At 42.7% G+C, this 12,460-nt stretch overlaps 1 protein-coding gene across 1 annotated transcript in view; it reads left to right on the top strand.

Moving 5' to 3' along the window:
- The window catches only part of TMC3 (transmembrane channel like 3), a 40,133-nt gene extending 36,344 nt beyond the window's left edge, over positions 1-3,789 (top strand). Inside the window, exons 20-22 of the mRNA XM_004387506.2 lie at positions 69-111; positions 1,369-1,624; positions 2,737-3,789. Coding sequence (XP_004387563.1) covers positions 69-111; positions 1,369-1,624; positions 2,737-3,580 — 1,143 coding nt within the window. The 3' untranslated portion in view covers positions 3,581-3,789. The remainder of the gene's footprint in view (positions 1-68; positions 112-1,368; positions 1,625-2,736) is intronic.
- Positions 3,790-12,460: the final 8,671 nt, after the last annotated feature.

Genomic DNA, 12,460 nt, shown 5'->3' with positions numbered 1-12,460 from the left:
GAGAATAGCATTTGTTACTGCTTCCTGCTAAATCCAAAGCAAACATATGATTATCATTTACATTTTAGGCAAGATCTGAAGATAAGAAAAAGGTTGCCCAAATGGTAGAAGGTAAGTGTCCAATAGCATGCAGAGATCTCAGCTGGGGGGCATCTAAAAACATAGCAGTTTAAGGCGCCCTACCGAGTGCCTAAGAGGTGCAAACAGAGTTCTAACTCTGCCCAGAGGAAATGGAAATGGGACAAAGAAGGCTGCTGAATGGGACAGCTTTAATACCAAGCTAATTGGAAGGGACCTTTTATCCTCCAGGGCATCGCTTGAGCAAGAATCATGAGACCAGGAGTTACGCTTTTCCCTCTTAGCTTTTTAGAGAGAAGCCAATAAGTAAAAATTACTATAGGAAGAGACTCAGTTCTTGTTGTAAAACCCACTCTAATTATCAAGCATTACTTGCCAATTGAACATAATTAAGTTTTGGTCAGGTCACCTTCAAAAACCAGGGTCTACATAGACTTTCTCAGGACGAGAATAGCATGGTCCAGTGTTCATTTTCTCAGTCCAAAGCCATATCATTTTTTTTCAGAACGATGCATGAACTGTTTCCAGAAAGTCATAATTGTCATATAAGCTTTATTAGATCCATTGTATAGGTAAAGAACCAGAGCCCCAAAGCTGTTGAATACCCTGCTCTGCCTCACAGGAGTATCAGAGGGTGTACCATAAAGCCTCAAGATTCATTTGATTCCTCCTATATTCATTCCTGGAGCCCTGGTGGCATAGTAGTTAAGAGCTCAGCTGTTTTCCAAAAGGTCGGCAGTTCGAATCCACCAGCCACTCCTTGGAAACCCTATGGGGCAGTTCTACTCTGTCCTATAGGGGCACTATGAGTCAGAATCAATCCAAAGGCAACGGGTTTGGGTTTTTGGTTTGGTATAGTCCTTCCCAGGTCGCTGGGTGGTGCAAACAGTTTGTTCTAGGCTACTAATTGAAAGGTTGGTGGTTCGGATCCACCCACTAATGCCGTGGAAGAGATGTCTGTTGACCTGCTTCCATAAAGATTACAGCCAAGAAAATCCTATGGAGCAAAGTTCTACTCTGTAGCACATGGGATCACTACGAGTTGGAATTGACTAGACAGAAACAGGTTTGGGTTTTTTTAGGTTTATAGTCCTTTCAGCTCCAACTTTCTGTGATGAAATGATTTGAATTATGAATTATTTGTTGCCCATGGATTAGCTGTATTTGCAAGTGCACATAATTATTTGTAGACGCAACTATCAGAAGTCATGAAACTCTTCCAACTAAACCAGCCTGAATGTGTCATATCCTTGGAGCTGGTCTTCTCACAAGTCCTTCCTCCACCTGCAGCCCGAATCCAGACCCAGGATGAAAGCATCAAGAGGCTGCCAAAGGACAGCGATATTGTCAGTCACCTGTCCTCCGCTCACTCAGCCACACCCCAAAATAATGGCAACGTGGTCAATTTTGACTCACCAAGCAGCAAGAGTGGCAGGATAGAGACTGTCACCCAATCCGTGCCCCAGAGTCCCAGAGCAGGGCACGGGAGTCTCAGCCCACCTCTTCCTGGCATCTCCAAATCCAGGCAGGAGCACGAAACTCACAGGTGAGGCTTAATGGCAACACAGCTGGAAGTCTAGTTGCCTTGAACATGACACCAGTGATGGCCAAAAGCCAGGAAGTATAGCTTGAAGAGCCTTTGGGGATTCGCATACCTCTATAGTTTCAAGAGGCCAGGGCCTTTAGATTCCAATTCTTCCAGAAAGGCCATGAGACATACTGTGACACCTGGTACTGAGAAGAAATGGGAATGGGTAGGGGGACAAAAATGAGCCCCAGTGGTGCAACAGTTAAATACTCAGCTGCTAACTGAAAGGTTGGCAGTTCAAACCCATCCAGTAGCTCCACTGGAGAAAGACCTGGTGATCTGCTCCAGTAAAGATTACAGCCTAGAAAACCCTGTGGGGCAGTTCTACTCTGTCACATGGGGTGGCTACGAGTCAGAAGTGACTCAACAGCGCCTAACAACAACAAGGGGGACAAAATGTGTCAAACAGGACAAATTCTTCCTTCCAGTCTCTCCACCATATAACCTGTCAGCAAACGCTCCTGCCCACCTAAGGTATGTGTTTCTATAGCCTAGGAAAATGAAACGACTCTTTTATTTTTTATCTTTTACTTTTAGCTCCCTATTATGGGCATATTACTGGCCACATGATTGTCAAGATCTTTTATATTTTAGCTCCTGGCAGGCCATGTTATTAGCAAACAGAAATTTATTTTCTTGCAGTTTAGGAGGCTAGAAGTTTGAATTCAGGGCACCAGCTCTAGGGGAAGGTGTTCTCTCTCTTTGGGCTCTGGAGGAAGGTCCTTATCTCTTTCCAGCTTCTGTTCCTCAGTTCCTGGGAGACCTCCGTGTGGAGTGGCCTCTGTCTTCCCTGTCTGGCTTGCTTTCTTCTATTTCTAATCTGTTCTTTTTATATCTCAAAGTGATTGACTTAAGACACACCATACAATGGCCTCATTAACATAACAAAGAAAACCCTATTCTCAAATGAGATTACATCCACAGGTATAGGGGTTAGGATTCTGACACATATTTTGGGGGAACACAACTTAATCCATAACAATTTTTGAACCCGGTTTGATGAAAATACTGATGGAATTGCTGTCCTAGCTCACAGTACTAGACATTCTCAGTCACCTCTGTCTTAACAGGTATCCATGTGGCTCGAGTGCAAGCACAGGTGACATTCACAGCAACAGACCCTGCACACCTGTAATGCTTCAGAAGCACATGGAAGATATTCACTCCGAACCTCTTTTCCGAAAAGTCTTTCAGCGAAGCAACCCTCCTCTCCACAGACCAGGCACCTCTGCCTTGGAGGCTTATGGTCATCGGCCCCGCACCCCCAAATACTATGTCATTAATGAACGTGACTCTCACAAAAAATCCCATCCAGCGTTCTGGCCAGAAAGACATTTCAAGGTAGATGTTTCAGGTGACATTGTGGAGATGTACCCCAGGAACGTGCGACAGTATGTGCCCCGGGCCCCCCACCAGGCTCGCTCTCCACAGCTGAGTGAAGAAGAGGAGGAGATGCTGAGGAGAGATTTGATCAAGCAGTCTCTGCACCCACATTCCCTCACAGATCTCCACTGGGCCCCTTATTTTTATATTGGTGAAAGATCAGAAAGTCAGAGCCTAGCTCCTGAGGACCAGGGAAGGAGGTACTGCAAGTCTTGGAATGATGGTTTTGAGGGTCAACTGGACAGGCCAGTGTATCTGCACAAGAAGCCACGCTCCTGGCATGTCCAATACCCACAGCACCCTCTGAAGCCCAGAGTTAAGCCCAAGTTTCGACCATCCCTCACGGAATCTGATTCCATGTCGGCGGCATCCAGTAGTGACCAGCAGAATAGCAGCACTGACCAGTACCTCCAGGTCATCCATAGCCAGCCCAAGGTTCCAAGGTCTGTGGGCCAACGCGGCAGGAGAAAGGCCAAATCTGGGCAGGAGCTGACCACGGACCTGAATAACCTGATTTGTTCAAACGTCTAGGGGCTTCCTCTGGTGTCCCATTCATAGAGACAGGCGACGATTAGAGTGCTGGCGTCAGCCTGAGACACATTCAGTGCATGGTCCTTCCCTTTCTGGAAAAACAGATGAACATACCTGGTGGTGTCACAGACTGTGTGGGACATATCTAGTCATCCTGGCTGCTGGCTGAGGTCCTGATATTTACACGGCCACAGCTGCCTATTCTAGAGTAACCACACGCCAGTATGTGTCCAGCACATAGCAGCACCTATAGTGCATTAGACCATCATCATTTCAAGAAAACGTCAGTCCTTTGCCTCCATTTGGGGTGCCTACAAATTGCAGGCAAGCCAGGCCTCTCATCCAGATCACAGAGGCCTACCCTGACAGGTCTGCACTTGTCCTCAATGATATGAGTGAACTGTATGTATCGTCACATGCTCTTTCAACTTATAAAATACAGCCCTCCATAATAAGCACATGGAAATTAGGTAGCTGTCCTGAAAGACTTCACTGTGCTTTGTTGGTACGAATAAGCAATTTAGCAATGACAGGGGTAGCCAACATTTATCGAGAGCTTATGATACTCTGTTTATTGGCCTGTATATCTATATTAATTAGTCAGGATGTTTAGATTGGAAGTAACAGTCTTCCTAAAGGAATTTATTGGCTCATTTAATGGGAAGGATGGGGAATCAAGCTGGCCTCAAGCTCAACTGGAGCCAGGGAGCCAGACATCTTTAGGATCATCTGTTTTTTCACCTCTTACCTCTATTTCTGTGTTTGTTGACCTCATTTTAGCCTACTGCCAACAGGCTTCCTCCATATGGTAGGTGAAAGAAGAATTTCCAGCCACAGAGAATGCCAGGTTTGTACCATCCAGCCAAGGAACCCAGAGGAAAGAGCAGTGTTGTTACCCCCCACTTCTGTATATATAAATCCCAGAGAAGGTCTGTGACATGTCTGGCTTGGATCACATGCCTGTCTTTTGGTCCAATCATGCAGAAAGGCGGAACACTGCAATTAACCTGCTGTGTTGTAGGGCTGTGCCTGTAGCCAATGAGGCAGAGTGTTTTGATTGTCATCCCTTGACAACCATATGTAATACATACTGAAAAAGAACAGCTCCCCCAAAGGAAAGGTTGGGACTGGGGAGGTATGCTGTTAGCAGAAGAAGTGGAGAAAGAAGAACTGGGCAGATAAAAATAACAGCTGTTCGCCACAGTGTTTTACACGCATCATTTCATTCAATCTTCTCAACAACTATATGAAATAGATATGAAATAGGTAAATCATTACCCATTGTCCCCTTTGTACAAGTGAGGAAACTGAGGCACAAAGATCTAGATAACATTCCCAAGATCACACATTTCCTGAGTGACTGAGTAGGATGATACCCAGAGCTCTCTGAATCCAAAAACCTCTGCTCCGTATTATACCAGGCTGTTTCCTTGTTGGAGGGTTTTTATCTTAGGAAGCAGACTAATCAGGTTCATTATCAACTCAAGGTCCAGAGTCAGAGAGACAAATGACCCAAAGAATCAAAAAGCTTCAAAGACAAATACTTCATCATTTCTCTGAAGAGAAGGGTAGAAGAAATCTGCACGTAGCCCTTAGCTTCAGTGATATCTGAATAGGGACTTCAAACTTCAAGGACCTCTGCCCTTTGGAGCTTTCTACTTCCAAGCCATCCTTTCAAAGTTAGATTTGCCATCTAGGCGGTTCTATTGTTTTAGGTGACATGGGATAGGAAAGTGAAGGCTGACATGAAGAATAAACGCTTTTCAAATCCTGGTGCCTAAAGGTTTGGATTAAGAAGATGCTTGTCCTTGGGCCATATATCTAGAGACGGTCATTTTAACCAGGAACTAACCACAGAGCTCTTTCATTGAGTGACAGCCTATGAAATGGAGAACACTTCTAAACAAGGTATCAACATTATGGATTAAGTAATATTATTAATAGGTGACATTACTACATCTGTGAGTGTGCTTTCTAGACAGAGTTTAAGACTACTTCGGTGCAGTGGTTAAGAGCTACAGCTGCTAACATAAAGGTTGGCAGTTCATATCCACCAGCTGCTCCCTGGAAACTATGGGGCAGTTCTACTCTGTCGAGTCAGAATCAACTCAACGGCAATGGGTTTTTTTGTTTGTTTGTTTGGTTTTGGTCTCACACTTAAATCCACCCATTGCACCAATACAATTAGGTTTGCCTCCATAATTCCATGGATGGCACCACTATCCGCTCAGTCACCCATGCTCCACATCTTGGGCATGAGCTTGACTGCTTCAACCACCTTCCCTCATCCCACCCAGTGTGTCAATGAGTAAGCTCTGTTCATCTCTTAAGCATCTCTCAAATCCGGTATATCTCCTGCTTCAACCTCTCCAATGCCTTGCTGCTGCTTTAGTTCAGGTGCTTGTTTTTTCTTTCCAAAATTGTATCCCTGTCTCCTAAGGAGTCTCTATGGCTCCAGGTTTGACCCTCTAGTCCATCTTACTCAGCTACCAAAGAGATCCTTCTAAAACAGACATCTACATGTGTTATGCCCCGTCACTGTTTTGCTGTGGCTCGCTATGGCCTCCAGTGTAGAGTCTGCCTTCCTGGTCACAGCATTCTAAGTTGCTCTTGATGTTGATCAAGCCTTCCTCTGCCTTTTGCTCCAGCTTTATTAACTGCCAATTCTTCAAATGCACCCTGTAGTCCAGGAAAACTTCCAGCTCCACCAACCTCATATGTACTTCTCATCGCTATGCCTTCCCTCAGGCTGATTCTGGAATACCATTTCTCTGGACCTCCAGATGATCACCTCCTACTCATCTGGTAGGCCTTAGATCAGTAGTCATCTCCACTGGCCCAGTATGGGTTTAATGCTCTGTCACCTCTCTTAGCACCTGGACATACTTCTATTTCAGCTACCTAATTTTTAATTTCCAAGAGCTTTTGTTATTGACATTCTCTAAATGTTTTGTTTCACAGCTCCCTGCTATTCCATGAACGTTATATCTTATCGTATCTCTCTGAGGATGTTAATTGTAATTTTATTTCTGAAGTTTTCTTCTGCTCCCTACATTGTCTCTCTTTCATATGAGTTTCTCTCCCCCACCCTCACTTTAGTTTGTTTTGGTCTGTGTTTTGTGTTAGAGGCTTTCTTCAAATGCCTTGGTTACACCTTAAACAAAAATATCCCCTGAAGTCTTCTTTAAACCAAACAATATTTGAGATTAATTAATAAAGAATGTCTGCCTTGAACATCGTGCTCTTTTAAAGAACTATCTATACTAAATGAAATTGACAACAGCAACTCAAAAGATTAGATAGAAAACTTAGGAGGTGGTGAGTTTATGTTAATGGGGAAGGAACAATTTGGAAAAGGAGGGTGAGGATGATCGCACAACTTGAAGAATATAATCAGTGCCACTGAGTTGTACGTGTAGAAGTTGTTGAGGTGGTGTTCTGCTGTGTATATTCTCAACAACAACAACAAAAATAACTAATTTTTAAAAATGCCTTGGCCATCGGCTCACCTTTAAGAATGAAGCTCTTTAAAGCTCTTTGTTCTTTGGTGGGCCTTGCCAATTAGTCATCATCACTGTGGGGGGGGGGGGTGCCGTGGCTAACTCAGCTATTTCCAAAAAGATTCCGAATATGTGTATCTTCTTGTCTTTTCTCCTGGAAAGAATCCTCCAATCTCTCCCTTAGTGGGTTTGAGCCTTGCTGCTGGTGCTTTTAGAGCTCAATAGCAGGTGGAACTGCCATTTTTACTGAACACAGGCTTCTGTAATAGGCTTTCAATTATCCCCCTCCCTATTTCTAGCTTGGCATCTTTGCCCTCCCTTGGCTGTGACTTGTGTCATCAAGGCCAGATTATCAATGGTTTAACCTCACCAAAGTAAACCTCCAGAACTTCTCCTCGAATCAGGGGAGAGACTATTTGTTCTATCAACTTTCAACCAATCCTCCCACTCTTATTCCTATGTGCAATCACCTCTAGCTCCTGAGTTTTTTTGGGTCTTGTGGCATACATTGATTGTCTCTGACCCTCCCTCGCTGCTGGCTGGACGATCTGCTTTCTTACACCTGTTACACTTCTCTTTCTACCTTCCAGCTTCCGCTGGAACAGGAATCTCTCGAATTATCTCCATCTTTAGGGGCTGATGTCATTTTGCTCCTTTTGCTGACATTCTGCCGGAGTTTTGGCAGCAGTGTATGTTCAACCCGCCATGCCTAACCAGGAGTGTGCCTCTGTTCATTTTCCCATGATAACTCTTGTCACTCTGAATTGTATCTGTTTATTTTTCTATCTCCTCCACTAGACCATGAGTGCCTTTGGAGCAAGAATGGTGTTTTCTTCATTTCTGCCTCCCAAGTAACCAACACATAAAAGACACTGTATTTGTTTTCTATTGCTGAATAACAAATGTAGTAGCTTAAAACAATGCACATTTATTATCTCACAGTTTTCATCGGTCAGGAGTCTGGACATGGCTTAGCTGGGTTCTCTGCTCAGGATCTCACCAGACAGCAATCAAGGTGTTGGCTCAGGGTCCTCTTCCAAGCTCACATGGTTGTTGGCAGAATTCATTTCCTTATGATTGTAGGACTGAGCCCCTCAGTTCCTAGAGGAGGCCTGCATTTCCCTACCACATGGTCCTCTCTACACAACATGGCTGTTTGTTTCTTCAAGGCCAGCAAGAGAGTATCTCGCTAGCTTTGAATCTCAAATCTCTTTCTTTTTTATTTTTCAGGTAAGGCTTAGACCCTCTTTTAAAGGATTCATCTGCGATTACGTCAAGACCACCCTTTTGGTTAACTGAGAGTTAACTGATTAGGGATCTTAATTACATCTACAAAATCCCTTCATTTTTGCCATATAATGTGACCTAAACATGAGAGTGAAATCCCATCATATTCTCAAGTCCAAGCACACTCAATGGAAGGGGATCAGACAGTGTGTATACACCAGGGGATAGAAATCTTGGGGGACATCTTAGAATTCTGTCTACTGCAGATACTTTATAAATATTTGTCAAATGTGAATGGGTAGATGAATAAATGAATGAACTGTACTAACAAATTAATCATAAATGGCATGGTAATATGATTATATTCCAAGATCTACTGTCAATTCTAACCAGAAAGAAAAGTTCAGTAAATAATGCCATTTTAGGAATACACCCAGAATAATCCCTTCCCTCAAGTCATGAAAAAGAGGATACACATTTTTAAATTTCTTATCATGACAGATCCTGGAGGTTGCAGTCTGCTCAGAATTCAATGTTTTACAATGCCCCGGAAATGTCTTTTGGAATAAAGGTAACCACAAGAGTTCCATGATCAGGGTTTTCTCTTGCAGGTGCTTGATCTGGGACTGTGGCCTAGAGCTCCTGGGACATTGAAATACTTTTGGAAAAGGCTGGCTCTGGGCCCAGGCACCTGTGGGAGTGCCTCTGTCTGTGTAGAGTAGGGAGACACCTATTAGGACTGGAGGACCATCAGGCCCTATAACATTTCTAACAAAACTTGAGTGTTTTCAATCCACCAACTCATGACCCAAAGTATGAGGATTACCTTTCAATGAGCAGTATAGCTCGCATGCACTCCAGAACTTAGTATTGGGATATGTCTTTAATTTAAAGAAATCTAAAAGTTAGAGAATAGTACAAAGAATACTAAGACAAGCATCCATATTTCTACTGTGTCAACAACTGTTGAAATTTTATCTTATTTCCATCTAGCCATTATAGCCATTTTATTGTTAATAAAGACAGATATAATCAAAGCCCACTCTGATCACCCTGCTAAGTCTCATTCCTCTCACACAACCAAGAGTTTGGTGTATGTCTGTTCAGTCAATTGTTTATAGTTGTGTGTATGTGAATATATATGTAGAAGCATCCACAAAGAATACATATGTTTTACTTACGTAAATGCTATTACACTCGCTTACTTTGGACACGTCATCAAGAAAGACCAGTTGCTAGAAAAGGTCATCATATTTGGTAAAGCAGAGGGCCAATGAAAACGAGGGAAACCCTCAATGAGATGACTTGACACAATAGCCCCAACAATGGGCTCAAACCCAAAGATGGCACAGTATGAGGCAACATTTTGTTCTATCATATATAAGGCCAGTATGAGTCGGAGCTGACTCAATGGCAACAAATTATACTGCATATATCATTGTACATGTTTATGTTCTTGAGGTCTATCGAAATATATAAATCAAGCTGTCATGGATTGAATTGTGTCCCCAAAACATATCTGTCAACTTGGCTGGGTCATGATTCCCAGTGTTGTTAATTGTGTGCCGTTTTGTAATCTGATGTGATTTCCTTATGTGTTGTAAATTCAGTCATTATGATCTAATAAGATGGATTAGCAGCAGTTATACTGATGAGGTATACAAGATTGGACAGTGTCTTAAGTCAATCTCTTTTGACGTATAAAAGAGAGAAACGAGCAGAGACACCTGGGAACCTCATACCACCAAGAAAGCAGTGCTGGGAGCAGAGCGTGTCCTTTGGACCTGAGGTTCCTGCGCTGAGATGCTCCCAGACCAAGGGAAGACTGATGCATCACAAGGACCTTCCTCCAGAGCCGACAGAGCTTTCTCCTGGAGCTAATGCCCTGAATTTGGACTTGCTGCCTACTGGACTGTGAGAGAATAAACTTCTCTTTGTTAAAGCCATCTGCTTGTGGTATTTCTGTTATAGCAGCACTAGATGACTAAGACATGAGCTTACATATTAGAGCATATATAATAAAATATACAAATACTGCTGTATAATACTTATCCATTTTCTTATTGATGGACATTGAAATTATTTCCACTTTTTTGTGACTAAAAATTATATTGCACTAAACATCTTTTATGTGTCTTCTACTGCGCAGATACCAGTATTTACATAGAGGTGGGTATTGGTACTCCTAAAAGAGAAATTCCTAGCATGTTCAGTTTTACTAGCTGCTTCTCAGTTAGTCTTCACCTATCCAGAACCATGCACATTCCCTCTGCAGAGGCTGAGAGGAGCTTTTTACTGACAGCCTCACTAATACTGATATTATCACACTATGTGATTTTTGCCAACCTGGTGAAAAAACACACCTTCTTATTTTAACTACTTCGTATTGCTTTGATTGCTAGCATCTTTCTCCATGTTGATTGGCCATTTTCTCCTTTGTGAATTAATTGCCTACTCAACACCTTTGCTCGTTTTTTCCGTTCACAGGAGCTATAATCACTGTGAACAGTTTCTCATGAGCTCCTGGCAAAAGCACCACTGGCAATCAGTCAATCAGTCCCATTCTCTTAACTCTAGTCCTTGTTTATAAAAGTTGCAGCAACAGAAAACTACAAAGCTACACTGTCAAAATGCTTCTGAGTCACTGTGTTTTCACAATATTGCTTTGTCTTTTAATTCTGGTGTAAGAAATGGTCAATAAGGGGAGGGGAGTATCTCTGCCCTTTGGCCAAACTACTATTGAGAACATGATCCACAGGATTACTACACCGCTCTCCTAAACGCACAAACTCCTCTTAGGTCTCAGAGTCCAGAACTAGTGTATCCATTAAATATAAAGAGTGAATTTCACTTGATAAGAATAATCTGGTAACTATCTCAGTAACCTAAGGATGCTTCCCTTGGTCACCCTTGTGTTTCCTTACTTATGAATGCCAGGACGGTTACAGAAAGACTTTCTGCACCCTCTGAAAGATTAACTTCCCTTAGTCTAGGGTGGCATTCTTATTTTCCACCTGCTGTCTGTGTGTGTTCCTTATCTTTAGAAATTGCAGGGTTTTGTTGTTTTGTTTTGTTTTTTCTTTATATATTTGCTTATTTTATGATGATGTTGGTGATGGTATCTGCCATCAAGTCAGTTCTAACTCATAGAGACCCCATGTACAACAGAATGAAACACTGCCTGGTCCTGCACCATCCTCACAATTGTTGCTATGCTTGAGCCCATTGTTGCAGCCACTGTGTCAATCCATCTCACTGAGGATCTTCCTCTTTTTCGCCAACCCTCTACTTCACCAAGTATGATGTCCTTCTCCAGGGACTGGTCCCATTGGAAAACACGTACAAAGTGAGACAAGTATTGCCATCCTCGCTTCTAAGGAGCATTCTGGTTGTACTTCTTCCAAGACAGGTTTGTTGTTTCTTCTGGCAGTCCATGGTATATTCAGTATTCTTAGCCAACACCGTAATTTCATGGTAGACACTACATATCCTTATAGAAAGAAGGAGACAGTAAAACATTCTGAGTAAAAATGAGGCTTTGGAAACAGAAACTCTGTGTTTGTGCCACAGCTCTGCCACTTGGTAGTTGTGTGGCCTATGTGACTCTCAGATTCTTAATCTGTAAAATGGGCATAATATTTTCTATCGCATAAAGCCGCGGTATTATCATAGGGATTAAATTAAATAATACAGGTAAAGTGTTTAGGATAGTGTCTGGCAAGCAGTTTAAGTGCTGAGTAAAAATTAGTTGTTACTGAATGGAGAATGAGCATATATATACATGCATGCATATTTAGGTGTATATAGCAACTGCCTGAGCTAACTATTAATAAATATGCATATAATTCTTCATCATTGTCTAAGTAGAAACTAAATACTCCATTTAGGTGCTTTTAGGACTAGACCTAAAACACTTGGGCCCACCCCCTTGGTGGTCAGGGTTAGAGGTCAAGTTCCTGCCATTGAGTCTACTGGTCCCTCTACCCTATATAACTTACAGTTGCTGCCAAGTCGATTCCAACTCATGGCGACTCCACGTGTGCCAAAATAGAACTGTACTCTATAGGGTTTTCAGTGGCTGATTTTTTGGAAGTAGATCACCAGGCCTTTCTTCTGAGGTGCCTCTAGGTAGACTCAAACTTCCAACCTTTCA

The sequence above is a fragment of the Trichechus manatus genome, unplaced genomic scaffold (assembly GCF_000243295.1).
Source record: "Trichechus manatus latirostris isolate Lorelei unplaced genomic scaffold, TriManLat1.0 scaffold00186, whole genome shotgun sequence".
Classification (NCBI taxonomy): domain Eukaryota; kingdom Metazoa; phylum Chordata; class Mammalia; order Sirenia; family Trichechidae; genus Trichechus; species Trichechus manatus.
This window is presented reverse-complemented; position numbering and strand designations above follow the sequence as displayed.